Below are 26,580 nucleotides of genomic sequence, written 5' to 3' on the forward strand. Positions count from 1 at the left end.
CCATCAGAAGGTCAACGAGTGTATCTCACAAGCCGTTATAAGCTGCTGCTGCCGTCCCACTCGTCGATGCGTGGAGGCATGTCTGCCATCATCTGCCGTTCCAATAGCTCTCGCCAGTGTTGCGTTGGGGTGTACACTGCATCCTTATTAGCTATTTTGTCATAGGGTGCTCTTGTGGAGGTGATTTGTCTTGGTCCACCTACTGCCAAGTATATCTCTTGCTTTTGTTACACTCATCTACTTTAAAATTGTGTCTTAAGGCGTTTTCGCTGTCTATAGAGGTGTGCCTATTAGTTTGGGTAAGAGATTTCTGTGACTTGCTGCCGTGAGTTTTTTTTATTTTTTTTTGGCTTGTTGCTCAACGTCTCTTTTTAAAATGGCTGCAAAGCAAAAGTGTAGTAACTGATGTGATTCCTATGATGACTAAAATCATGGAACACAAACTTAATGGTTCTAATTATTTGGAATGGAGTAAGACTGCTCGGGTTTATTTGCGGAGTATCGATAAGGATGATCTCTATACAAAGCAAACTTGGATGAGGAAAGATGGTTGTTTATTCTTGCAAATTCGAAATTCCATTAACAATGAGATAATTAGCCTAATTACTCACGTGAGTTTGTTAAAAAGTTGATGGATTATTTAGAATTCTTATATTCGGGTAAAGAAAATATCTCTCGTATTTATGAAGTATGTAAAGTATTTTATCATGCAGAGATAAAATGTAGAGAAACAAGATAGGTCCCTCACAACCTATTTTATGGATTTTAAAAGAATCTATGAGGAACTTAATGTCTTAATGCCGTTTAGTCTTGATGTGAAAGTCCAGCAAGCTCAACGAGAATAAATGACTGTCATGAGTTTTTTAGCAGGGTCATCCCCTAGTGTTTGAGACTGCCAAATCTCAAATTCTTTCTGGTTTTAAAATTTCATCTCTATATGATACTTTCTTAAGAGTAATCGGTACAAAAGCTCCCCAATTCGCTCAGTCTATTAATAGTGCTTTTGTTAGTCATAATGACAATGGAAGACAAAGTAATAGAGGAGACAATAAAGGAGAGTACAGTGGCAATAAGGGTAACCAGCGTGGTAGGGAGGTTGCCCCTAATCAAGACTCAAAAGGAATTGAATGTTATTATTGCCATGAGCCAGGTCATACAAAAAGATATTATCCGAAGCTTCAGAATAAGAACCAATGATCTCAGATGGCCAACGTGCCAATTGATGACTCTTCAGTAGCTCCTTCTGAGAAAGCAATTTTAGTGTCTGCTGAAGAATATGCACAGTTCTCTCAGTATCAGGCATCTCTAAAGTCTACTAGTTTCGCAGTCACTGCAATAGCTAAGTCAAGTAAATCTACTAAATACCCTGTGTCCTCCAAGTGGATTATTAATTTTGGTGCTACAGACCACATGACAGGTAATTTTAGCCTTTTGTCTAACTTTCAAACTCATCATCATTTGTTGTTTTGGCTGATGGGTCTAAGTCTTGTGTCATTAGTTCTGGAGTTGCAAATATCACACCTTTCATTTTTGTGTCCACCCAATTTTGCCTTTAATTTACTCTTTGTTAGTAAACTTACTCAACTCCTAAACTGTAGTGTCTCAAATTTTCTTGATCATTGTTTGTTCCAGGATCTTATAACGAAGCAAATTATTGATAGGGGATACGAGTCTACATCCCCAACAAAAAGGTGCCAAGAACTCATGTGTTCCGGTAATCTAACTCCTATTGAAGTCCATTGTCGGTTGGGACATCCTTCCTTATCTGTCTTGAAGTTATGTCCACAATTTCAGTCTTTGTTAGTTTTAGATTGTGAGTTATGTTAGTTTGCCAAACACCAACGTTTGCCTAAAGTATCTCGAGTCAATAAACGGGTTTTGTCCCCTTTTGAATTAGTTTATTCTGATGTTTGGGGTGATGTTCTGTTATTTTAAACCCCCGATTCAAGTATTTTATTACATTTGTTCATAATTATTCTCATGTTACTTAGTTATTTTTAATGAAGGATCGTTCAAAATTATTTTCTATTTTTTGTACCTTTTGTGCTGAGATTTAAACTCAATTTAAACTCAATAGTTTACCTTTGTTTTATGACAACAAAATTGCTATTAATATTGTCCACAATCCAGTTCAAGATGATAGGATCATAAAGGAGGAGATTGTAGATTGTTTATTATCTGTGACTTTAAAGGAGCAGTTGGCTAATGTATTTACAAAGGGTCTAAGCAGCAAAGTATTCCATACTTTGGTTTGCAAGTTGGACATGTGTAATATATAAGAACGAACTTGAAGGAGAGTGTTGGAATCCCTTGATTTTAGAAATACAGACTATTAGACATTAATTGTATTTTCCTATTGTAATTAGCTCTTTTGTAATTAACTTCTTATTTGGGTCTGATTTGTGGTATATAAATAGGTCCCACGTATATCATTTTTATCATTGAGAAATACACATAAAATTCCCTCAAATATCAGCGCCTTTCATCACACTTGCTACATAAACACAATCTTCCAACTGATAGAGATCATAAGCTTTTGAGATTACTTTCAGTTACCATGCTTTGTGAGAAGCACCAATCACGCAATGCGACTTGTTGACCGTAAATAAAAAAAAAAAAAAAGACAGAACAACCCTCATTTAAAATAAGTCATTTAACACTAAAATTTGAAGAGGTCTACTACCATATTTAACATTATGTCATATCTCACTGAAGAATGTTTTAACTGATTAATTCAACAGAAAAAAATAAACATTTCTTAAGAATATCTTAAAAGTCAAGTTACAGCAGTACCTGTTTGTTGACTCATTCCATTGGACCGAGCATGTCGAGAATCTGAAAGCTGTGAAGGGCAGTTATTTGAAGCATGTCCTATTTGTTCACAGTGAATGCAAGTACCATCCCTAATGTTATTTTGTTGGAGGTTGCTGGGGGTTGCATTTGGTGCTCGACCTCTGGCTACAAGACACGTTTAAATGTATTTAGAGTTTTATGTTAGATGCAAGTGCTTTTGCCTATCACAGTGCTATTTTGGTTAATGTGAAATGAAAACAACAGTGGTTTACTTAAACAAACCGCAAAAGACTATAATTTAAATTATGGATAAAACTTCTTTTCTTCCCCATTCCTTAATATAATATTTACACTACTCCTTACCCAAATACCCCATCAACAATGTGGAGGTACTTTTGCCTACAATGCAGCAACAACTAGAGCAATTTGATAACAGACTCTAGCAATAAGAATTAAACTCATAAAACACTTGCAAATTCCACTTGCAACCAAGACTCCACTATAGACTGTAAACCCACATATTTATTCAAAATATAGCAAAGTCTTAAATTCATAATGCAGCATGAAGGGATGAAAATTGTCCACGAACAGTAAATTGAGACCACTCTTGCTCGTAGCATTTCTCCCTAAAAGAATTTCTTTTGTCCACAAATTGTATCTCCAAATCCTGCAACATGAGTTCTTCTTCAGCGTCATCTTCACTCAATTAGGAAGAGCTTGCATTTGTGACTATATTCACATTGTTTGTTATTGTTGAAGCATAATCCTTTATCTCAACCTTCTGTTAAACTGACGTAAGCCGTTAAAGGTTGAAATTGGAGATGAGAATTGAGAGGTGTTTTGTTTTTGAAGATAAACTGATAATTTTTTGACATCCAACAGCAAGGTCAACGTTTGGTAAAATCAAAATATAAGCATCTTAGTTGTTGGAGCACTGAACTATTGCTAATTTTAAAATCTCTAACACAGAGATTTTTCCTATCATTATTAGGCAGGAAGGCTCTATAGGATGGAGACAAAGACTCATAGGAAATGAAGTTAGAGATGGAATGTTTAGTACAAGTTCTAACACCTTTTCTGAGAGCAATAGAAATATCAAGATCATTATCAGAAGAAGGAAAAGTAGACTGAGAATTAAAATTAGACTCTTCAGGAACCAAAGGAGACTCATCACATACCTCAGGATGTTCAGGAATTGAATCCAGAGATTCCAATTGATCAGCAGTCTCCTGCTCGATGGCTATATCTGTCTTGTTCCACCAAGTATAGATTCTCAAATCTGATCTATTTAGTCTCCCTCAAGATTTAGGTGACTCCCCTTGAGTATCATTATTAGGTATAAGCTTTAAATCCAGATTTTCTCTTTAAAGTTGAAAGTTAAGAGAAGACAAAGAAGAAGGGAAAGACACCTCTTCTTCCTTCCTATGCTCCCCCTGAAGAGGTGGATGAAAATAAGATTCAGATTCCCTAAAGGTAACATCCATGCTTACAAAATATTGGAGGGTGATAACGCCTATACCCCTTCTAAGTACTGGAATAACCAACAAAGACACACTTGAGGACTCAAGGTTCTAACTTCCCCCTATTAGACTGATGAACAAAGCAAACACAACCAAAGACCTTTAGAGGAACAGTATATGAATTTTTACCTTGCAAAACCTTTAAAGGACTCTTAACTTCTAAAGTTCGGAGTGGCATCCTGTTAATAAGATATGCAGTAGAAAGAATAGCATCCTCCTAGTAAGGTTTGAGAATATTCATTGTAAACATAAGAGACCTATCAACCTCAAGTAAGTGTCTATTTTTTCTCTCAGACACTCCATTTTGAAAACTAGTGTTAACACAACTAGTCTGATGCAAAATTTCATGTGACTTCAAATATTACTAAAAAACTCCATTCATATACTCTGTGCCATTATCAGTTCTCAATATTTTAACATGAGCATCAAACTGGATGCTAATCATTTTGTGAAACTGCTAAAAACATGAATATGCTTCATTTTTCTCTTTCATCAGATATACCCAAGTTAACCTACTGCAACAATCAATAAAGGCCACAAACCATCTATAACCCGATAAAGGCACAGTTTGAGTAGGCCCCCACACATCAGAATGGATAGTTATAAAAGGAACTGAAGCTTATTATTTATTGCAGGATAAGATTGTCTAGCATGTTTGGCAAACTCACAAGCATCACATACTAACAATTCAGTTTTGCATTGTTTAAACAAAAGAGGATAAAGTTTCTCCAAAACAGTAAATGAAGGATGTCCAAGTCTCCTATGCCACTGGATAATTTCTTCCTCAGCACCCATAGATTGTCCCAGCATGGCCTGATCAACACAATTATTCAATAAATATGGCCCATCTTGCAGTCTACCACTGCCAATCGTTCTCCCTATTATCAATTCCTAAAATACACAGTGAGTGGGAAAAAATTCAATTTTGTAATTGAGAGCTTTTGTGATAGAATTGACAGACAGAAGATTAATGGGAAAGTTAAGCACATGTAAGACAGAACTAAGACTTATAGTAGGAGTGCATTTAATAGAACCTGTTCCAGAAACATTAGATAAGGATCCATCCGCAGTGCGGACTTTTTCTTTGCCTGAACATGGAGAATAGGATATGAATTATTCGAAGAGCCTGTCATATGTTTGTTTGCTCCAGAATCTATAACCCAAAATGAATTATTATGATTGGCAAGAAAAGCATTACCTGAGTTGACGAAGTTAGAAGAGGCAACTGTCGTGAACTGTGATTCAAGCTGTAACAGGAATCACCTTAGAGTCTATACCTCTTCAGTGGAAAACATCCCAGTGATAGCAGTATCTTCAGAAACACTCACAGCCTCAGATACATTTGCTTGTGATCTCACAGAGCTCATCCTTTTTCCTCTACGCCCTTTTAGTCGAGCGGCCATGAAGCTTTCAATATTGTTCTTTGGTGTTCCGAAATTTCCCACAGTTGTCACAATGCCAGTGATTCTTATCTGATGGACCATGTGAATGTTCTCGTAAGGAGTTAGCAGTCAACCTAGCTTTATCAACAGCTATAGAATTGATCATGACACTCCTGCTCTCCTCCTGCTGAACATAAGAATATGTCTGCCTTAAGGTGGGCAAAAGATCCTTACCAAGTACTTGGACCCAAATCTGATCATACTCCACATTTAGCCCAGCAAAAAAAATCATATATGCGCTTTTTTTTCAATCAATTTTTGGAACTTAACTGCATCAGCCAGACATGAAGCCTGAAAGTCCCGATAGAAATCCAACTCTTGCCATAGACCACTCAATTCCGCATAATACTGAGGAACAGTCAACTCACCTTATTTTATTCCACGAACCTTGTTCCTAAGCTCATAAACTTGTGCATCATTCCCAACTTGAGAATAAGTCTGAGAAACAACACTCCAAATGGTAGCTGCACTGTCCAATAGTAAATACCAACGAGCTATATGAGGTTGCATAGAATTGATGAGCCATGACATAACAAGAGAGTTCTCCGACTCCCACTGATTGTAGGCAGAACTAGCACTTTCTGGTTTTTCTTATCTCCAGTGATATACTCCTGCAGTCCACTAGCCTAAATGAACAGTAGGCAGGATATAGACCATGCCAAATAATTAGTTCCATCCAACTTTACAGGACTAATTTGTAAAGAGGGATTATCACCAACAAATTCAGCCTTTGTTTCAGAGGTTTCGTTCTTTCCATCGGTCATTTTTCAATTAAAGGAATAGGTACTAAGGCAGAAACCAAGAAACTGGGCAATAGAAGGTACCAAAAAAATAAATGTACAAACTAATTGTGGAAACACGTTGGTCAGAGGTGCGCCAGACAGGGAAGGTCGTCGGAAAAAGGGTGCACGTGCCGGTGCATAAAGAATGACGCGAGGCTTCTAGATGCGCGAGAGCTCACGCTCTTAACCAGACGACGACGGGACTTCGAGCGTAGGCCGATCGTCTAGTGTCCTTCCTCCTCAAGCGAGTGGTGACAGTCACCTCTCTTCCTAGAACAACGTAGAAGCTTGACTCACAAAAAAAACCTAGAACTACACTGTTCACACTAAAAAATTTTGGCACAGCTCTGATACCATATAGAAGACAGAGAATTTAGAGAATTTCTTTTACATTTCTTCATACAAAAATGATTTACAAGAATTCTAATTTATATACAAAGGTTAGGACTAAATAGAAAACTAATAAATACAATGATTCTTAATTATATTATACTTTACAGCTAATTTACACTAATTAAGGGATTTACACTAATTAAGGGATTCTAACATATTGAAATACCTTTATTAAATTTATTAATAACAAAATAACAATTCTTATAAATATAGTACAACGGAATTACAAAATAACAATTTATTTATAGAGTCAACAGTAATCCTACACTTGGAAATTACTCATGATAAGCATATATACGGACCTTGTACGCGGGAACCAGTTCCGCATATCTCTATCAACTGTCTTAGAGTCTCATCACAGCCACCAATGCAACCTGATTACCATGTGAAAGAAATTCAATAGGCGAATTGCACAAACTAAATTGTATGAAAAATATCCCTGCAACTAACAAGTAACATACAACAATAATATGTGAAAGTGCAAATGTGTTGATCTGAACAAAATGAATACACAACTCAACTCAACTTAACTCAACTAAGCCTTTATCCCAAAAATTTGGGGTCGGCTATATGTATTCGCTTTCTCCACTTTAAACGATTTTGGGTTAAATCCTCAGAAATGTGTAATGCTTCTAGGTCATGTTGTACTACTCTCCTCCAAGTCAATTTAGGTTTACCCCTTTTTTTCTTTCTATCCTCTAACCTAATGTGCTTTACTTGTCTAATTGGAGCCTCCGTATGTCTATACTTCACATGACCAAACCACCTCAATCTCCCTTCTCTCAAGTTATCTTCAATTGGCACCACTCCTACCTTTTCTCTAATACTCTCATTACGGACTTTATCTAGTCTAATATGGCCATTCATCCACCTTAACATTCTCATCTCGGCAACTCTTATCTTAGACGCATATGACTCTTTCAGTGCTCAACACTCACTACCATGTAACATAGCCGGTCGTATGGCTGTACGGTAAAATTTTCCTTTCAACTTATTGGGAATCTTAAGATCACATAAAACTCCCGTGGCACGCCTCCACTTCAACCATCCGGCTTTAATCCTATGACTAACATCCTCCTCACATCCCCCATCTACTTGAAGGACTGAGCCTAGATATTTAAAGTGGTTACTTTGGGACAGTACCACTCCATTCAAACTAACTCCTTCCCTATCACCAATTTGGCCTTCACTGAACTTACAATGCATGTATTCTGTCTTCATTCTATTTAACTTAAAACCCTTTGACTCTAGAGTACTTATCCAAAGTTCTAGCTTTCTATTGACTCCTTCTTCTGTCTCATCTATCAGAACAATATCATCCGCAAACATCATGCATCAAGGAATACTCTCTTGTATATATTTCGTCAATTTATCTAAAACTAATGTAAAAAGGTAAGGGCTTATGGCTGATCCTTGGTGTAATCCAATTGAGATCAGAAGATCTCTTGTGTCCCCTCCCACTGTGCGCACAATGGAAGTTGCTCCTTCATACATATCTTTCAACACTTGTATGTACCTAATAGAACAAAATGAATACACAAGGAAAAAAAAAAAAAGATGATGCAAAACACAGACAATAGAATAAAAAATAATAGACATAAAGTAAAAACATAATAAGGAGTTGGGAGCAGCATTAAGATGACAAATTGAGAGAAAGTTGTCAAAAATAAAACAACTTGATCCTCAAAAACAAAGTAATGTAGCTACAACAAATTGTTATATAAGGTAAAGATATGTAAAGATATGTAAAGAAAGATACCTATAATTATGCCTACAATCATGCATTAGATTAGGAAGATTTGATTATGCCTTATTAGGGCCCGTTAAAGTAAGGTTATTCATAGTTTTTGAACTTATATATATATATATATATATATATATATATATATATATATATATATATATTGAGAGAAAGTAAAGGTTTTTGAAAGTATTTAGAGTTTTGAAGAAAAAATCTTCTCAACCTACAGTTTGGTGGGTTGGAAAATTAAGGTTTTTAGAGGTTTTCAAAACCTTCTAAAAAAAAAAATCATAGCTTTTAAACCTTAAAAACCTTTCTATTACCATATAGAACATCCTCTAACAATGTTAGAGTAAAAGAACTTAAAATTTCTGAGGAATGATGCCCCTTTCATTTATTGATGTGCATATAAATAAATTGTTAGAATAGGAATGCATAGATTAGATTAATGTAAATCCCTATAATCAAGGAATCCTTTGATTACTAAACTTGTGTGCTCCTTCCCTAGTAGGAGACTAATTGTGTATATATATATACAATCATAGCTTGAGAAATAATCAAAGCTAATTTTTCCATAAAATCACTTTTCTTTCTTCTTTTCTATTTCTCTAAATTCTCATTGTATCAAAGCCTAATTTTTCTTTACTGTGCTGCTTTTCTTTTCTGTCCCTACTAATTAAAAAAAAAAAAAAAAAAAAAAAAAAAAAAAACATTGTTGTTCTTAGTTCATCATTTGCCAAAGGGATATGGACTACACCACCAATCCAAATCAATTCCTTGACTGTCGAAGAGTCAAAACCTAGAATTCTGGCATCGGAATCCTAGCCGTCAGTCATCACATGGCGCCACAGCTGTTCCAACACCGATACATGCACTAGCGCATGACAAGTTTTCCAACATCCCTTCTCGCTGGAACTCACTGGAGCCAAGCGGTCCAAGTGGTTCTTTGCCTTTGGGTCTTCTAAGATCAAGCACCCCTGGTCTCTTGGGCCTTCGACACTTTTGAAGATTTACTAAAAAAGAAAAAAAAAGGCCTAAAAAAAGTGCTGATTAGGCTGCTTACGATAAGTATCTACAGTACCAAGCAACAAAACAGCAGACATTGTCCTCATCTACTATCACTACAATCAAACAAGGTAATATATTTGCTCATTTGACACAGTCTTCATCTAATGAGTTATGGATTTTTTATTCTGGTGCCTCATATCACATTTCTGGTAACCAAACGCTTTTCTCTATTCTTAATTTTTCTTCAAACTATGCTGATGTTACCCTAGCTAATGGATCAAAAACTTTAGTTAAAGGAATAGGTAAGGCTCACCCTCTTCCTTCCTTACCTTTAAATTCAATTTTATGTATGCTCGAATGTCCATATAATATCCATTAGTAAGCTAACTAAATAACTAAATTGTTCTGTAACCTTTTCTATTGATTACAGGAAAAGTGATTGGCGTAGGTTGTAAGCCACAAGGACTATATCATCTCTCCAACTCAAAGTCTATCGTTACATCTAATGTCACTCTTGATCTTCTTCATAATCATCTGTCACCCAAATATCTCCAAACTCCAAAAACTGATTCCTTCTCTTTCCCACTTATCCTCTTTAAATTGTGAGTCTTATTAACTTGGCAAACAAACTCATTCTTCTTTTTCAAAAAGAATTAATAATCAAGCTGCATCCATGTTTGGCATTGTTCATTCAGTATATGGGGTCCAAGTCGAGTCAGTTCAACTTTGGGTTTTCATTATTTTTTCACCTTTATTAATGACAATTCTCGTTGCACTTGGTTATTTTTAATGAAGAATCGTTCTGAGTTATTCTCTATCTTTCAAAAATTTTGTGCTAACATACGTACTCAATTTGGTATTTCTATTAAACTGTTGTATAGTGATAATGCACGAGAATATTTTTCTCCACCTTTTCAAACCTTTATGTCTTCTCAGGGTATCATTCATCAGTCTTTTTGCGCCCATACTTCTCAATAAAATGGAGTAGTTGAGCGTAAAAATACACATCTAATTGATACAGCTCGTAATTTGCTCCTTCGTTATCATGTACCTTTTGTTTTTGGGGGGATACTGCCCTTACTGCTTGCTATTTGATTAATTGCAAGCCTTCTTTTACTTTTGCAGCATCAGAGTTCTCATTCAGTTTTCTATCCAGACTAAAATCCTTTTCTTCTTTGGTTGCGTATATTTGGTTGTACCAGTTCTGTTCACAATCTCACTCCAGGAAAAGACAAACTTCGACCAAAATCTATCAAATGTGTTTTTTTATTGTACTCTCGTCTTTAAAAAGGCTACAAATTCTATGATCCAACTACCAATAATTATTTTGTTTTAGTAGATGTAACCTTTTTTGAGACTTCTCCATATTTTTCACCAAATACCGTTAACTACACTTCCATTTCCATAGCTCTTGCTGTTCCTATTCTTCCTAACCAAAAGTCCTCTCCTCCACTTCAGGTTTACTCAAGACGACCTCAATTAAATTCTCTGCCTAACCCAATTGATGTTTCTTCTTATGATACTGGTCCACACACCACTTTCAGTGACTCATTGCCTGCTCCAACACCATCTCCTGCACCGACCGAGCCCTTATTAATGATGCTACCCTTCTTATTGCCCTTCGAAAAATACTTGATCCTGTTGCAATTCTCATCCCATTTATAATTTGTTGAGTTATCATTGTTTGTCACCTTCATATCCACTGTCCCAATACCTAAGACTGTGGCAGAAGCAATGTCTCATAATGGTTGGCGACAAGCTATGATTGAGGAAATAACTATAACTACCCTTCATGATAATGGTACTTGAGAGATAATTTCCTTACCACATTGGCAAAACTACAATTGGGTGTTTACAGTTAACATAGGACTGGATGGGAAAATTGATCGTCTCAAAGCTCGACTGGTTGCCAAAAGCTATACTTGGATATTTGGCCACGATTATGGTGATACTTTTTCTCCTGTAGTGAAGATTGCTTTTGTCCGTCTTCTTATCTCTATGACAGCTATGTTTCATTGGCCACTTCATCAATTGGACATTAAAAATACCTTCTTACATGGCAAACTTGTTGAAGAAGTATATATGGAGCAACCACCAGTATTTGTTACTCAGGGAGAGTCTAGAATCGTATGTTGACTATGTTGGTCTCTTTATGGTTTGAAACAATCCCCGAGAGCATGGTTTGATCGATTTAGTACTGTTGTTCAATGATTTGGGATGCATCAAAGTAAAGTAGACCATTCAGTTTTCTACCGACATTCTTCTCATGGAAAATGTATTTATTTGATAGTTTATATTGATGCTATTGTCATAATAGGCGATGATCATGAAGGCATTGCCCAACTCAAACAACATCTGACCAGTCATTTTCAAACAAAAATTTGGAGAAGCTAAAATTTTTTCTAAGCATTAAGATAGCTCAATCTGGCAATGGTATTGTTGTTTTACAAAGAAAATATGCATTGGATATATTGAAGGAAACTGACATGCTAGGCTGTACACCTATTGATACTCCCATGGTGGTTTCAAAAAACGGCCGTTCAGGTTTTTAAGCAGCCACTACCGTTACACCCATTAAATAACGTTGTTTAAAATTTGCAGCTGCCATGGCCATTACGGCTATTATGTAACCGTTATTGACTATTACAGCCGTTACATAACACCGTTACTGTCCAATCTACATTACAATCTTTTTTTTTTCATATCTCTTACACCTCCATGCTGGCTCCATTCACGTGAAAGGGGACTGAGCTGCTGCGGGGTTATATTCTCTCATCTTTGACTTATTCAAATATTGTGTTAAAGGCATATATTCTCTTTCTCTCTCTCTCTTTTTCTTTTTCAATTTTGTACTAACACACACATTCAGTAGTCATTTGCTCTCAAATTCTCAACTCTATTAAGTCCCAAGTCTTAGCAATTTTCTCTCAATTCCCACACTCCACATTCTCACATTTTTTTTCCATACCCACAATCAAAATCTACTTAAGTTAAAGCCTTCAACTTCAATCCTCTACAATGTTTTGAGTTCAAGAGCATCAAAAGGTGAGTTGTTTTTTATTTTTTCTAATTCTTAGAACATTTTTTTAATAAATTTAGGTAAATACATAGATAATTGGAAAATAATATCAAAGAATTTAATGCATATATTTATGTACAAATTAGTACATGCTATATAAATCATTTTTAGGTAATGCATAATTGCCTAAGTCAAACAAGGGTACCTTCAAGGAGGTGTCAAATGAGGAGATAGGACATTGGGTTGGACTCCCCACTTCAATATAATTGCATGGAGGGTGATTAGAGCACAAAACATTGCCGATAAACACATCATGCGCCGACACGTGATTTGACAGTGTCTGGACAATGGAGGCTCCTCCGATGGCTGGACACTGAATAATAGCTAGCTAGCATCAGCGCTCCTCCTTGGGCAGGTTGTGTACTCAGATTGTCACCCTATACAGGTGACCTAGGTTTAGCGTAGGTAGGGACACACAGAGTCCTAAACAGAGGACTCCCAAGTTTCTCAAGATTACGAAGGTTAGAGAAATATGTGCTCTAATACCATGTAGTTTTGGGAGAAAAACTCTACATATTTCATTAATAACAATCTCGTACTTCTTATATGTACTTATATAAACTCTATATATATATATATAGCTCTCCTAAACAATCTTCCTAATTAGAGATATTTACAAATTCTATTTCTAGATATACACAAATCCCTACAATCTCGTACTTTTTAAAATACACAGTTGACTTTCCTTGTAATAGTATGGATTTATGCCAATTCATGCTCAGTGGTCAAAATATCAGTCACTTCCATTTGTGTCTATTCATGCTCAATTATTTTACTTCACAAAAAAGTGATTTTAGTTCCCTTTGACCTAGACTTCATCAGTTCCTCCTTTTCATAAATTTTTTTATTATCATCACATAGCTTTGCATCCAACACATAACAATAAATGAACAAGAATTATTTGGAAGTAAAACTGAAACCAAATTCTTTTAAGTTGAAATTTCAATATGAAATACAAAAACACAATATCTGGAGAACAGTCTATATATTTCAAAAAGTTGTGTAGCAGTTTATGAAAATATCACAGGACAGCACTTACCTAAATGGTTGACATTGAAGCCTGGTGGTATTTCAAGCTGCCGAAACTTAAATTGAATCAAGTAAACAGGACCTAAAAGAAAAGTCGCATCTTTAATGAACAATCAAAATTTCAACCAGCAAAGAAAAATACACATCACTATGCAGAAACAATATAACATCCACGAGACAATATGAAGGTAACATATATTGCACAAACACTAAAAATAAGGTGAAAGAGCCAGTGCTCAAGTCAATGAACACCAATGAAGCTATGAGACATGTGTCATGATATTTATTATTAAGATCAATGCTATATAAACCATCCAATTAACATGTCTATTAGAAAATCTTCACTACATTTTTCTACATTCCAAATTGGATGAATAACGTTCCCTCCAAATATAGACCTCAGTATTTTATCATTTTCACATAAAAAAGAAAAAAGAAAAAAGAAATAGAGATTGCGGGTACTGCAACAATTTAGTAACACCTGCTTAAAAAGAGAGAACAAGTAAATTGTCCTTAAGAGTACACCCGCACTCAACTATGGATAAGTCAGCATAAAGCATCAAGCAAAACTTATTTTAAACCACCTGTGATATATGAAGCAGTCAAGTATTGTCAGTAGAGACCTGGTGTGCAACTGTTGCAAATGTTGGTGGTTACAGTGGCCTCTAGTACAGGTCCAGGAAGCCATATAGCATTCCTACACTGAAAAGATAAAAAGGACTTTGAAAATAATTATGACCAAAGCCAAATAACTATAAAAAAAAATGTTGTATCACAAATAACAAAGTTAGCCTCATACAACTTAAAGTCACCATACTGAGAATAACAATTTAAAAAGCCTTGTAATTTTATTTTATTATTTTTTTTTTTTAAAAAAAGAGAGAACAGAAATTTACAGGTAACTCATCTCCGCTAGAAAGTGATTTCACTTGCAAAATATATATGTATTATAATGAAGATTAAAAAAAAAGTGTATAAATATGATCAGGATTTAAGATCAACATATTAAATGCTAAACTGCTTCCATACTATAAATTTAACAATACACACATTATGCCGAGTAACTGAACTGAAAGTTGCACAAATAAAGGTGCCACAATAGCACAGTTTGCAAGACAGCTCCTCATCCTATTACAACAATAGCTAAATCAATTATCTCATACAATGAGAATTCCTATGGTGCCAAATAACATTTTAATGATGGCAAAACATGATGTCCTGTCCATAAAGCTAAATGCATATAATTACAGGTTGAAGGACTCGAATACCAACCTGAGGAAACCCCAAGCATCCAACCATGAAATTGCCATCCTGTTTCAAGCAAGCATGCTAATGAGAACAAATTATAAAATGCTTGCAAGTAAGGTGTAGCATTTCATAAAACATTTCAAAATTGAAATATCAATGATAACATCAGTGAAAAGATAAAATTGTTAAAGCCCTCAAACTGATTAAAAATGATAATTATTATATAAAGAAGCTCACTCCAAGCAATATTATCTACAAGTACACATAAAACTAGAAGGAATATACCTGCAGCATGGACTATAAATACAAATTTCTTGCTTGTACAAAATGCACCTCAGACACGCAATAAATTCTAATTGCATTGATTTTTAATAGAGCCCTTGAGTATGTAGTTGACTTCACTTAATTTCAACTTTGCCAATCCCTTTAATTGTATTGGTCACTTAATTGGACATTGAACAGATGGAATGCAAGGCCTCCTAAGTTGTTTACAGGCCACCATCTAGCCAATAAAGAAGAAAGATTTTTTATTTGGGATTTTATTTTATGAGATATATACAACTACATATTTAGGAGAAACTTTTAGTCTCAATAAATTCTCAATAATAGGAGTATTTTGATATTTTTAGCAAAATACTAAGAGCCAAAGACTCAAAATATCTATGCAAATAAAAATGTAGCTATTATTAGGCATATTTCTCAATGAGTTCTGTAATAGTAATTACAACGTACTTCTAATAAATTAGGAGAATTTTGATAATGAAATTATCAGTGCTAAGCTTTATATCACAATGGATCACACTCAAAAGCAATAGTTGATTAGTATTATGTGTCCATGCATGGATTTAAATCGTGGTCATGGATAGGAGTGTGCAGTTCCAGTTCCAGTTCCGGTTCGGTTCTTTGTAAGAACCGAAAACAGAACCGAACTTTGGTTCTTTCATTTTTTGGAATTGAAAAGGAAACCAAATTTCAGTTCATGTTCGATTCTAAGTATTAATAGCATGTCCTAGAGCACGACATGTAATTGTATCTTGTAAATATTTATTCCCATCAATGACAATATAATTTTCATTTAATTTAAATTATTTAGCTTTATATGAACTCCGCCTAAGTAGTTTGCGCTTAGCCGGTCCCAAGCCCGGATAAAGGAGGAGGGTTGCGGTAGGTGACAACCAGCGTAAAAATTTCGTCACACCCTATGATATGGATTCAAATGATATAAACGTTGGGGCGTCCTCTACTAACGACGCGCTACATCGGAGCCCGGGTGTAGTGATAAATATGCAAGGGTGTAGGGCGTTCACCGAAAGCGACGCGCCATGCCGGCGCCCGGGTGTGGTGTTAAGTGAGCAAGGGTTCCCACATCATGGACGGGTGTGGGTAAAGAAGTTAGTCCATAGGACAGATAATAGAACAAATAGTGGAACAGAACACAAGATAGACATAGAAAATAATAGAAGATATCATAGAAGGAGACCAATTAGGAAGGAGCAGGATATGAGGAGGATCAGGGTTGGTACTTGGAATGTTGGATCACTTACAGGAAAATTAATGGAGCTTGTGGATACCTTGGAAAGGAGAAGGGTGAATATTGCTTGCATTCAGGAGACTAAATGGGTAGGAGAGAAAAGTAAGGAAGTGGGTAATTCAGGTTACAAATTGTGTTTTACCTGGAAAGGAGAGAAACAAGAACGAGTGGGTATAATCATAGACAGACATTGAAAGACGCAGAGTAAATGTGAAAAGAGTAGGAGATAGAATTATACTAGTAAAGCTAGTACTAGACGGAGAAACAATAAATATAGTTAGTGTTTATGCCCCACAAATAGGACTAGACAAAGGAGAGTAAACAAAGGTTTTGGGAAGATATGGATGATTTAATGCAAAGCATACCGAATGAAGAGAATGTTTTCATTGGTGGAGATTTGAATGGACATGTAGGAAGTGATAGGCAAGGTTATGAGAATGTTCATGGAGGTTTTGGTTTTGGCAAATAAATGAGGAAGGAAAAAAGCATCCTGGATTTTGCTATGGCATACGACCTAATACTAGCAAATACCTACTTTATAAAAAGAGAGTCACATTTAGTGACTTTCAAAAGTGGGCAACATAGAAGTCAAATCGACTTCCTCTTAACCAGGAAGACAAATAGAGCTCTATGCAAGGATTGCAAGGTCATTCCAGAGAGGCTTTAACAAGTCAACATAGGTTGGTGGTCTTGGATGTCAAGTTTAGGAACAATTCATGTAAGGTCAGAAGAAATAGTGTAGCTCGAACCATGTGGTGGGATTTCAAAGGAGTAAAGCAAGTGAAGTTCAAAATGAGCTTCTTGAGTCTGAAGTATGGAAGCTAGATATGGAGGCCAATGATATGTGGATACAGATGGCATCAAAGATTAGAGAAGTAGCTAGAAAAGTACTTGGGGAGTCTAAAGGACATGGACCACCCTCAAAAGAGAGATGGTGGTGGAATGAGGAAGTACAAAAGGCGTGAAGAGAAAAAGGGAATGGTATAAGAAATTACCTAAATGTGATAATAATGAGGCATATGAACAAGACAAGATAGTAAAGAAAGAGGCAAAAAGGCGCTTAGCCAAGCAAGAGCATGTGCCTTTGAAAAGTTATATGAGAAACTTGGAACTAAAGAAGGGAGAAAGATATTTATAGATTAGCAAGGAGTAGAGAAAGGAAATGTCAAGATCTCAATCAAGTTAGGTGCATTAAGGATAAAGAAGGAAAAGTGTTGGTGAAAGATGAGGACATTAAAGAAAGATGGAGAAATTATTTTAATGATCTCTTTAATAATAGTCAAAATGGAAATAGCGTGAATATAGATTATAGAACAATAGAAAAGAATGTAAATTATACTAGAAGGATTAGATCTTTAGAAGTAAAGGAAGCACTTAAGAGAATGAAAGTAGGTAAAGCTCTGTGGACCCGATGAAATACCAATTGAAGTGTGGAAGTATTTGGGAGATATGGGAGTGGCATGGTTAACTAAATTATTTAATAAGATTCTAAACTCAAAGAAAATGCCTGATGAATGGAGGAAGAGTATTTTAGTACCTATTTTTAAAAATAAGGGAGACATACAGAGTTGCTCAAACTATATGGGAATTAAACTCATGAGCCATACTATGAAGTTGTGGGAGAGAGTTGTGGAGTATCGACTACGTCATGATACTTCTATCTCTCTCAATCAATTTGGTTTCATGCCTGGTCATTCAACTATGGAAGCGATCTTTCTCATTAGAAGCTTGATGGAGAAATATAGAGATGGGAAGAAAGATCTACACATGGTTTTTATTGATTTGGAGAAGGCTTATGATAGTGTTCCAAGAGAGGTTTTATGGAATGCGTTAGAACAAAAGAGGGTATCTATTAGGTACATACAAGTATTGAAAGATATGTATGAAGGAGCAACTACTATTGTGCGCACAGTGTGAGGGGACACAAGAGATTTTCCGATCTCAATTGGATTACACCAAGGATCAGCCATAAGCCCTTACCTTTTACATTAGTTTTAGATGAACTGACGAAACATATACAAGAGAGTATTCCTTGGTGCATGATGTTTATGGATGATATTGTTCGATAGATGAGACACGAGAAGGAGTCAATAGGAAGCTAGAACTTTGGAGAAGTACTCTAGAGTCAAAGGGTTTTAAGTTAAGTAGAACGAAGATGTAATACATGCATTGCAAGTTCAAGAAGGCCAAACGGTGATAGGGAAGGAGTTAGTTTGAATGGAGTGGCACTGTCCCAAAGTAATCACTTTAAATATCTAGGCTCGATCCTTCAAGTAGATGGGGATGTGAGGAGGATGTTAGTCATAGGATTAAAGCCGATGGTTGAAGTGGAGACGTGCCACGGGAGTTTTATGTGATCGTAAGATTCCCAATAAATTAAAAGGAAAATTTTACCGCATGACCATACGACCGGCTATGCTATATGGTAGTGAGTGTTGGGCACTGAAAGAGTCGTATGCATCTAAGATAAGAGTTGCAGAGATGAGAATTTTAAGGTGGATGAGTGGTCATACTAGACTAGATAAAGTCCGTAATGAAAGTATTAGAGAAAAGGTAGGAGTGGTGCCAATTGAAGATAAGTTGAGAGAAGGGAGATTGAGGTGGTTTGGTCATGTGAAGCGTAGACATACGGAGGCTCCAGTTAGACAAGTAGAGCACATTAGGCTAGAGGATAAAAAGAAAAAAAGGGGTAGACCTAAATTGACTTGGAGGAGAGTAGTACAGCATGACTTAGAAGCATTACACATTTCTGAGGATTTAACCCAAAATCGTTCAGAGTGGAAAAAGCGAATCCATATAGCCGACCCCAAATTTTTGGGATAAAGGCTTAGTTGAGTTGAGTTGTATTTAGCTTTATATGAAAAGATCCTTTAGTAGCTTGTTAGATTTTTATTCTTAAGGCGTTAAGAATATGAGTGACGGAATGATTTGGCAAAAGTGCTATGAATGCTGGTTCACAGTTGAGGATACCTCGTTGAACATGATTTATCCAACTAAACTATCACCTCTATTTGTTTCCACATATTAATATGAGATACTAATGAAAGTGGAATGGTGAGTCTAATGCCATCTGACATTATGACGTTGGGATAAACACAGTGGACACTTATAAGTTAAGTAAGTCGAACCACTGGTGCATAGATGATATATATGAAGTTTACTCTTATCAATATGTTGTCATCTAGATCATAATAATGCATATAATCTCTCAACCTAAGATGACACCGTCCCATATATAGGTAGTTCGAGTTTGATACTGCTTATATACTTGTACTATGCATGGGTGTACAGTGTATTAGCTTCAACTAGTTGCATATAGAGATAGGTGTTCAGTTAACATGAGATCTGTTACTCCGAGTAAATAAGGATAGAACCCTATACTATTTAAATCGTTGTTGATGAGTAAAGTTCCTAGCTAGGACAAGTCAAAAAAGACTTTCTGATAGAAAAGTCTCATTAATAAATATTGAAATAAGATGAGGACATGTGATTCGAAATAATTAGGGTTTGATATGAGCCGTGACCCTAGTCGGAACTTTGTAACCGAGAGACTGTAGCACATGATATGTATGATCAAAGTACTAAAAAATGTATGATTTAATTTATTACTAGTTGGGTAGCCATAATACGCTATGCTAGCTGTCAATTATGATTTATGAGAACCAAAGATGGAAAGAAAATCTTACTCTAGGTATGGAAGGAATTCCATTCATAAAGAGCTAATATAATTTTCATTGCCAATTAGTTATGAACCTATGAAGTCACACACAATAAGAACAAAATGATCAAGACTTAATTAATTTAATTAATTATTGCAATGAGATTGCAAAAGCCTCAAGCATAATTCGAAAATATATTCGAAGAATTGGGTAAAAAGAAAGTGTTATGGAAAGTCAATCACTATATTATTTCTCTATATATTTTGTATTCTGTATTCCTATTTAGGATTTTTTATTTAGCATTTCTTTCTAATTAGTAGAACACAATTATAAGAATCAATTTTACATATATACCTATGTACAGATTAATTGAAATCAACAATAATCATCTATTTCTATATGGTATCAAAGAAGGTCATCTATCTAGGGTGACTATTTGTTCTCACCACCCAGCTCAGGAGAGACCTTGGCCGCCGACCGACCGTCCCCTCTGATCTGGTCGCTAGAATCCAAAAGCGTGAGGCTCACGCGCCCAACTTAGATTCTCGCCGTTTCTTCACTCAACGGCGTGTGGAGGCGCGTCCGCACTGCTTTACTCCGATCAAGATCGCCACTTTGCCTTACCCTCATTCCACCACTGCGGTCGTTGTTCGATCCAAAGACACCATTCAAGGACTTCTGAGGTTTGGCTCTCAGATCCTATTTCGGTATTTGCTTGATTTGTGATTTTGGGTTATTTTGCGACTGTAAGCACTTTGGATTAGCATTTCGGTTAGTTTTCTTTGTCTCAACAAATAGCAGACAATAAAAATATTATTTCTGATGTGATTCCGGTGATAACTAAGATCACGGAATATAAACTTAATGGTTCGAATTACCTAGAGTAAAGTAAGACTGTTAGGGTCTATTTGCGTAGCATTGATAAGGATGAACACCTTAGTAAAGACCCACCTACTGATGATACACAGCAAACTTGGCTAAGGGAGGATACTCGGTTGTTTCTGCAGCTTCAAAACTCGATTCACAGTGAGGTAATTAGTTTAATTAATCACTGAGAATTTGTTAAGAAATTGATGGATTACTTAGATTTTCTGTATTCTGGTAAAGGAAATATCTCTCATATTTACGATATTTGTAAGGCATTCTACCGTGCTGAGAAAGAGGATAAGTTTCTCACGACTTATTTAATGGATTTTAAACGGGTATATGAGGAACTTAATGTATTGTTGCCTTTTAGTTCTGATGTGAAAGCTCAGTAGGTCCAATGGGAGCAACTAGCTGTTATGAGTTTTTTTGTATGCCTTCCTTCAGAGTATGAGACTGCTAAATCTCATATTCTCTCCAGTTCTGAGATTTCTTCTTTGCATGAAACATTCACATGGGTCCTTTATACAGAGAGTACTCAATCTTCATAGCCTGCCAGTAGTGCTCTTATTAGCCATAATCCCAATGGACAACAGGGTAATAGAAGAAGAAGTAGAGGAGGAATTACAGGCAACAGAGGTAATCAGCGTAATGGGGAGGCTAGCTCTAATAAGGACTCAAGAGAAGTCATTTGTTATTATTGCCATGAGTCTAGCCATATAAAATATAATTGTTCGCAACTTCAGAGGAAAAATCAACAATCACATATGGCAAATATGGCAGTAAAGGATTCTATAATATCTTCCTTTGAGAAAACTGTTTTGATATTTGCAGAGAATTTTGTACAGTTTTCCCAGTATTAGGCATCTCTAAAGCCTACCAGTTCCCCCTGTCACTGCAATCGCTGAGTCAGGTAAATCCACTACATGCCTTGTATCTTCCTCATCCAAATGAGTTATTGATTCTGGTGCGATATATCACATGACAGGTAATTCTAGTTTTTTATCTACTTTTCAGTTTAATCTCACTTCCTCTACTGTTACCGTAGCTGATAGTTCTACTTCTTGTGTCATGGGTTCTGGAACTGCGAACCCGACTTCAACAATTTCTTTATCATCTGTTTTGTGTCTATCAAAATTCTCTTTTAATCTACTTTCTGTTAGTAAACTTACTTGTACCTTAAATTGTTATGTTTTCTTTTTTCCTGCTAATGTTTGTTTCAGGATCTTATGACGAAGCAGATTATTAGTAGAGGACGTGAGTCAGTTGGTCTCTACATTCTGGAAAATCATGTACCGTGGTCGCTTGTTTGCTCTAGTACCTTAACACCTCTTGAAACTCAATGTAGATTAGGCCATCCTTCTTTGCCTACCATGAAGAAGCTATGTTCTCAGTTTCAGTCTTTATCAGTACTAGAATATGAGTCGTGTCAGTTTGCAAAACATTATCGTTTGCCTTCTGTGTCTAGAGTCAATAAACGAGCTTTATTCCCTTTTGAGTTAGTTCATTCTGATGTTTGGGATCCTTGTTCTGTGACTTCTAAAACTGGATTTTGTTATTTTTGTTGATGATTACTCTCGTGTTACCTGATTATATTTAATGAAGAATAGTTCGGAGTTGTTTTTATATCTTTTGTGCCTTTTGTAATGAAATCGAAATTCAATTTAATATTTCTGTGCGCATATTAAGAAGAGACAACAACTCAACTCAATTAAGCCTTTATCCTAAAAATTTGGGGTCAGCTATATGGATTCGCTTTCTCCATTCTAAACGATTTTGGGCTAAATCCTAAAAAATGTCTAATGCTTCTAGGTCATGTTATGCTACTCTCCTCCAAGTCAATTTAGGTCTATCCCTTTTTTTCTTTCTATCCTCTAACCAAATGTGCTCTACTTGTCTAACTGGAGCCTCCGTATGTCTACGCCTCACATCACCAAACCACCTCAATCTCCCTTCTCTCAACTTATCTTCAATTGGCACCACTCCTACCTTTTCTCTAATACTCTTATTACGGACTTTATCTAGTCTAATATGGCCACTCATTCACCTTAACATTCTCATCTCTGCAACTCTTATCTTAGACGCATACGACTCTTTCAATGCCCAACACTCACTACCATATAACATAGCCAGTCGTATGGCTGTATGGTAAAATTTTCCTTTCAACTTATTGAGAATCTTACGATCACATAAAACTCCCGTGGCACGTCTCCACTTCAACCATCCGACCTTAATCCTATGACTAACATCCTCCTCACATCCCCCATCTACTTGAAGGACTGAGCCTAGATATTTAAAGTGATTACTTTGGGACAGTACCACTCCATTCAAACTAACTCCTTCCCCATCACCAGTTTGGCCTTTGCTGAACTTGCAGTGCATGTATTCTGTCTTTGTTCTACTTAACTTAAAACCCTTTGAATCTAGAGTATTTCTCCAAAGTTCTAGCTTTCTATTGACTCCTTCTCGCGTCTCATCTATCAGAACAATATCATCTGCAAACATCATGCACCAAGGAATACTCTCTCGCATATGTTTCATCAATTCATCTAAAACTAATGTAAAAAGGTAAGGGCTTATGGCTGATCCTTGGTGTAATCCAATTGAGATAGGAAAATCTATTGTGTCCCCTTCTACTGTGCGCACAATAGTAGTTGCTCCTTCATACATATCTTTCAACACTTGTATATACCTAATAGATACCCTCTTTGTTCTAACATATTCCATAAAACATCTTTTGGAACACTATCATAAGCCTTCTCCAAATCAATAAAAACCATGTGTAGATCTTTTTTCACATCTCTATATTTCTCCATCAAGCTTCTAATGAGAAAGATCACTTCCACAGTTGAAACGACCGAGCATGAAACCAAATTGATTGAGAGAGATAGAAGTATCATGACGTAGTCGATGCTCCACAACTCTCTCCCACAACTTCATAGTATGGCTCATGAGTTTAATTCCCTTATAGTTTGAGCAACTCTGTATGTCTCCCTTATTTTTAAAAATAGATACTAAAATGCTCCCCCTCCATTCATCAGGCATTTTCTTTGAGTTTAATTAAATAATTTAGTTAACCATGCCACTCCCATATCTCCTAAACACTTCCACACTTCAATTGGTATTTCATCGGGTCCACACCCACTTTCATTCTCTTAAGTGCTTCCTTTACTTCTAAAGATCTAATCCTTCTAGTATAATTCACATTCTTTATTCCTTCTAGTATATATCGATTCAGTTTTCAAGCTAAAAGTTCTCGTTCTTTATTCAATAACTAGTGAATTTGATTTTATTTTCTCTCCTTAATTTGTTACAACTACTCTAGAAATTCATTTTTTTTTATTATTGGTATTGAATTGGGTTGATCATGATTACTGTAAGATAATAACATTGAATTTAGATTATATATAAGAGAGAATTTCGTCTGGTTTCGTCAGGATTGAAATGAATGAAATCTGGTTTCGTCATATATATATATTTGTTGAAACCAGATTTCAATCATTTCAATCCTGACGAAACCAGACGAAATTCTCTCTTATATATAATCTAAATTATATATTTTTCGGTGGACGCAGGGACGGACCCAAAACGAAATTTTCTCTTTTATATATATATATATATATATATATATATATTAAAATTATTTTATTTTATTGTTATTTGATATTTTTCTTTTATATTTTGAGTGTATAGGAAATTCGAATATTCAATCTATCAGTTGAAATTATTTCTCTTCTATTGAATATAACCATTATCTTGGACGTTCTAGGTGAGTGATAATTATAGTACATGACACCGTTTTGATCCCTTTTAAAATATCTTAGCATTAAAATTGTTATTAAATGAAATTTTAAATCAATATTTTAACAATTATTTTACATGTAATATTCTAAAGTTTTATTTTATTATTGAATTTTATTCCGATTTTGATTAAATAATTGGTTTTGTCAATTATCTCTGCATTAAAGCCATTAAGATTCCAGGAACAGGCTTTTAATGTCTTTTATATTGATTGATATCTAATTGTGGAATTTACAGATGTGTTATGTGGAATTGATTTGAGATTGATTTGACCTTGTTGACTCTCTGAAATTGTTGAAATAAACTGTTAGAATTACACTGTCAGTTATTGTTCATTATCTAAATTCTTTGGGTTGATTTTGATTGATTTTTAGAAATTGATTTTCTGTTTTGAATTGATACCTGTACCAAGTATTTGTATCTGCTATCTGGCCCCGCCATGTGAACTATCACGGTATTAGGTTGCACTATTGAGTCATAAATCATTGCAATTTATGGTTTGCATTAGTATCATATGCATTGATATCTGTGAAGGAGGAGGAAGGTATCTAATATCTGATAGCACGCTTATCATCTGGCCTTTGATGATGTGGGGTATCATCACCCTGGTATACTGTACCATAAAATTTTTATTGAATGAATTTCTTTTACATATATGTTTTATGAAATTATTTTATTAATGATTTTGATAGCATGAGCATGATTTTATTGAATAGAAAATTTATTGTGAAATTAATCAAGCGTTTGCCTGTTCCTATTCCGTTGTGTGCTATAATTATCATTCACTGAGCATTAGCTCAAACCACGTATGGGAAATCCTAGGATGAGTGATCTCCTGGAAAGTTCTCCATTCCACCTATGGGACAAAATCGTAAATCTTATGGCCAAAGCGGACAATTCCTCTAGTGGTTACAACTCGACCATTACAATTGATATCGGAGCCGCTCGCATGTCCTCTTGGGCGATGGTAGGGCAAACCCCAGTGAGGAGGCTCAGTCCCGAAAGGGAGGGAGAAAGGTCTCTTAGGCAAATCCCACATTGACAAAGCACGAAGATGGTCTTGAGTTCAAAACGTAATGATATATAATATGGGAGAACTAATCATTAGATACGCCTTTTGGTGGAATGGCCTGGAAAATTGAAAGAATTCCAAGGTTAAGCGTGCTCGCTTGAGAGAAATCCTAGGATGTGTGACCTCCTGGGAAGTTATCCATTCCACCTATGGAACAAAACTGTGAGACTTATGACCAAAGCGGATAATTCCTCTAGTGGTTACAGCTCGACCGTTACAATTACTTACTATAGTATGTTGAGAAAAAGCAAGAGCAAAGGTACCAACCAATAGAGAAGCCATTATTACAATTAGGAAGATATACTAAATTCTGAATTGGCATACAAGTAAGCTTGATAAGATCTAATAGAAGGAATTAAAAGTAGCAATTGTGTTGACCAATTAAATAGTGAAATTAATAAACTATTACCCGATTTCGTCTAAGCACCATATTTGATTCTTGGCAAAGTCCACATTTCCGAACAATTTCCACAGCTACAAGATGGTCATTTCCACTCATTCTATCCGATCTGTATTAAAGAGAATATGCGTGACATCATAATGAAAACATGATATTGTAACATTAGAAATTCAACATGGAATAGCTATTTTGTTCTCCTCTTATTCAATGCCATTTCA

The 26,580-nt window shown here is 35.6% G+C and overlaps 1 protein-coding gene across 6 annotated transcripts in view; it reads right to left on the reverse strand.

The window, feature by feature from the left end:
• The window catches only part of LOC110636028 (DNA topoisomerase 3-alpha), a 122,509-nt gene that overhangs the window by 14,250 nt on the left and 81,679 nt on the right, over positions 1-26,580 (reverse strand). For 3 of the 6 annotated variants that reach the window (XM_021785542.2, XM_021785544.2, XM_021785540.2), the window contains 6 exons: positions 26,372-26,471; positions 15,060-15,098; positions 14,411-14,489; positions 13,798-13,869; positions 7,233-7,304; positions 2,794-2,958 (listed from right to left, as the gene is read on the reverse strand). In XM_021785542.2, coding sequence (XP_021641234.1) covers positions 2,794-2,958; positions 7,233-7,304; positions 13,798-13,869; positions 14,411-14,489; positions 15,060-15,098; positions 26,372-26,471 — 527 coding nt within the window. The remainder of the gene's footprint in view (positions 1-2,793; positions 2,959-7,232; positions 7,305-13,797; positions 13,870-14,410; positions 14,490-15,059; positions 15,099-26,371; positions 26,472-26,580) is intronic. The other 3 variants (XR_002491269.2, XM_021785545.2, XM_021785541.2) reach the window with 3 other exon arrangements.

Source organism: Hevea brasiliensis, chromosome 10 (genome assembly GCF_030052815.1).
Source record: "Hevea brasiliensis isolate MT/VB/25A 57/8 chromosome 10, ASM3005281v1, whole genome shotgun sequence".
Lineage (NCBI taxonomy): Eukaryota > Viridiplantae > Streptophyta > Magnoliopsida > Malpighiales > Euphorbiaceae > Hevea > Hevea brasiliensis.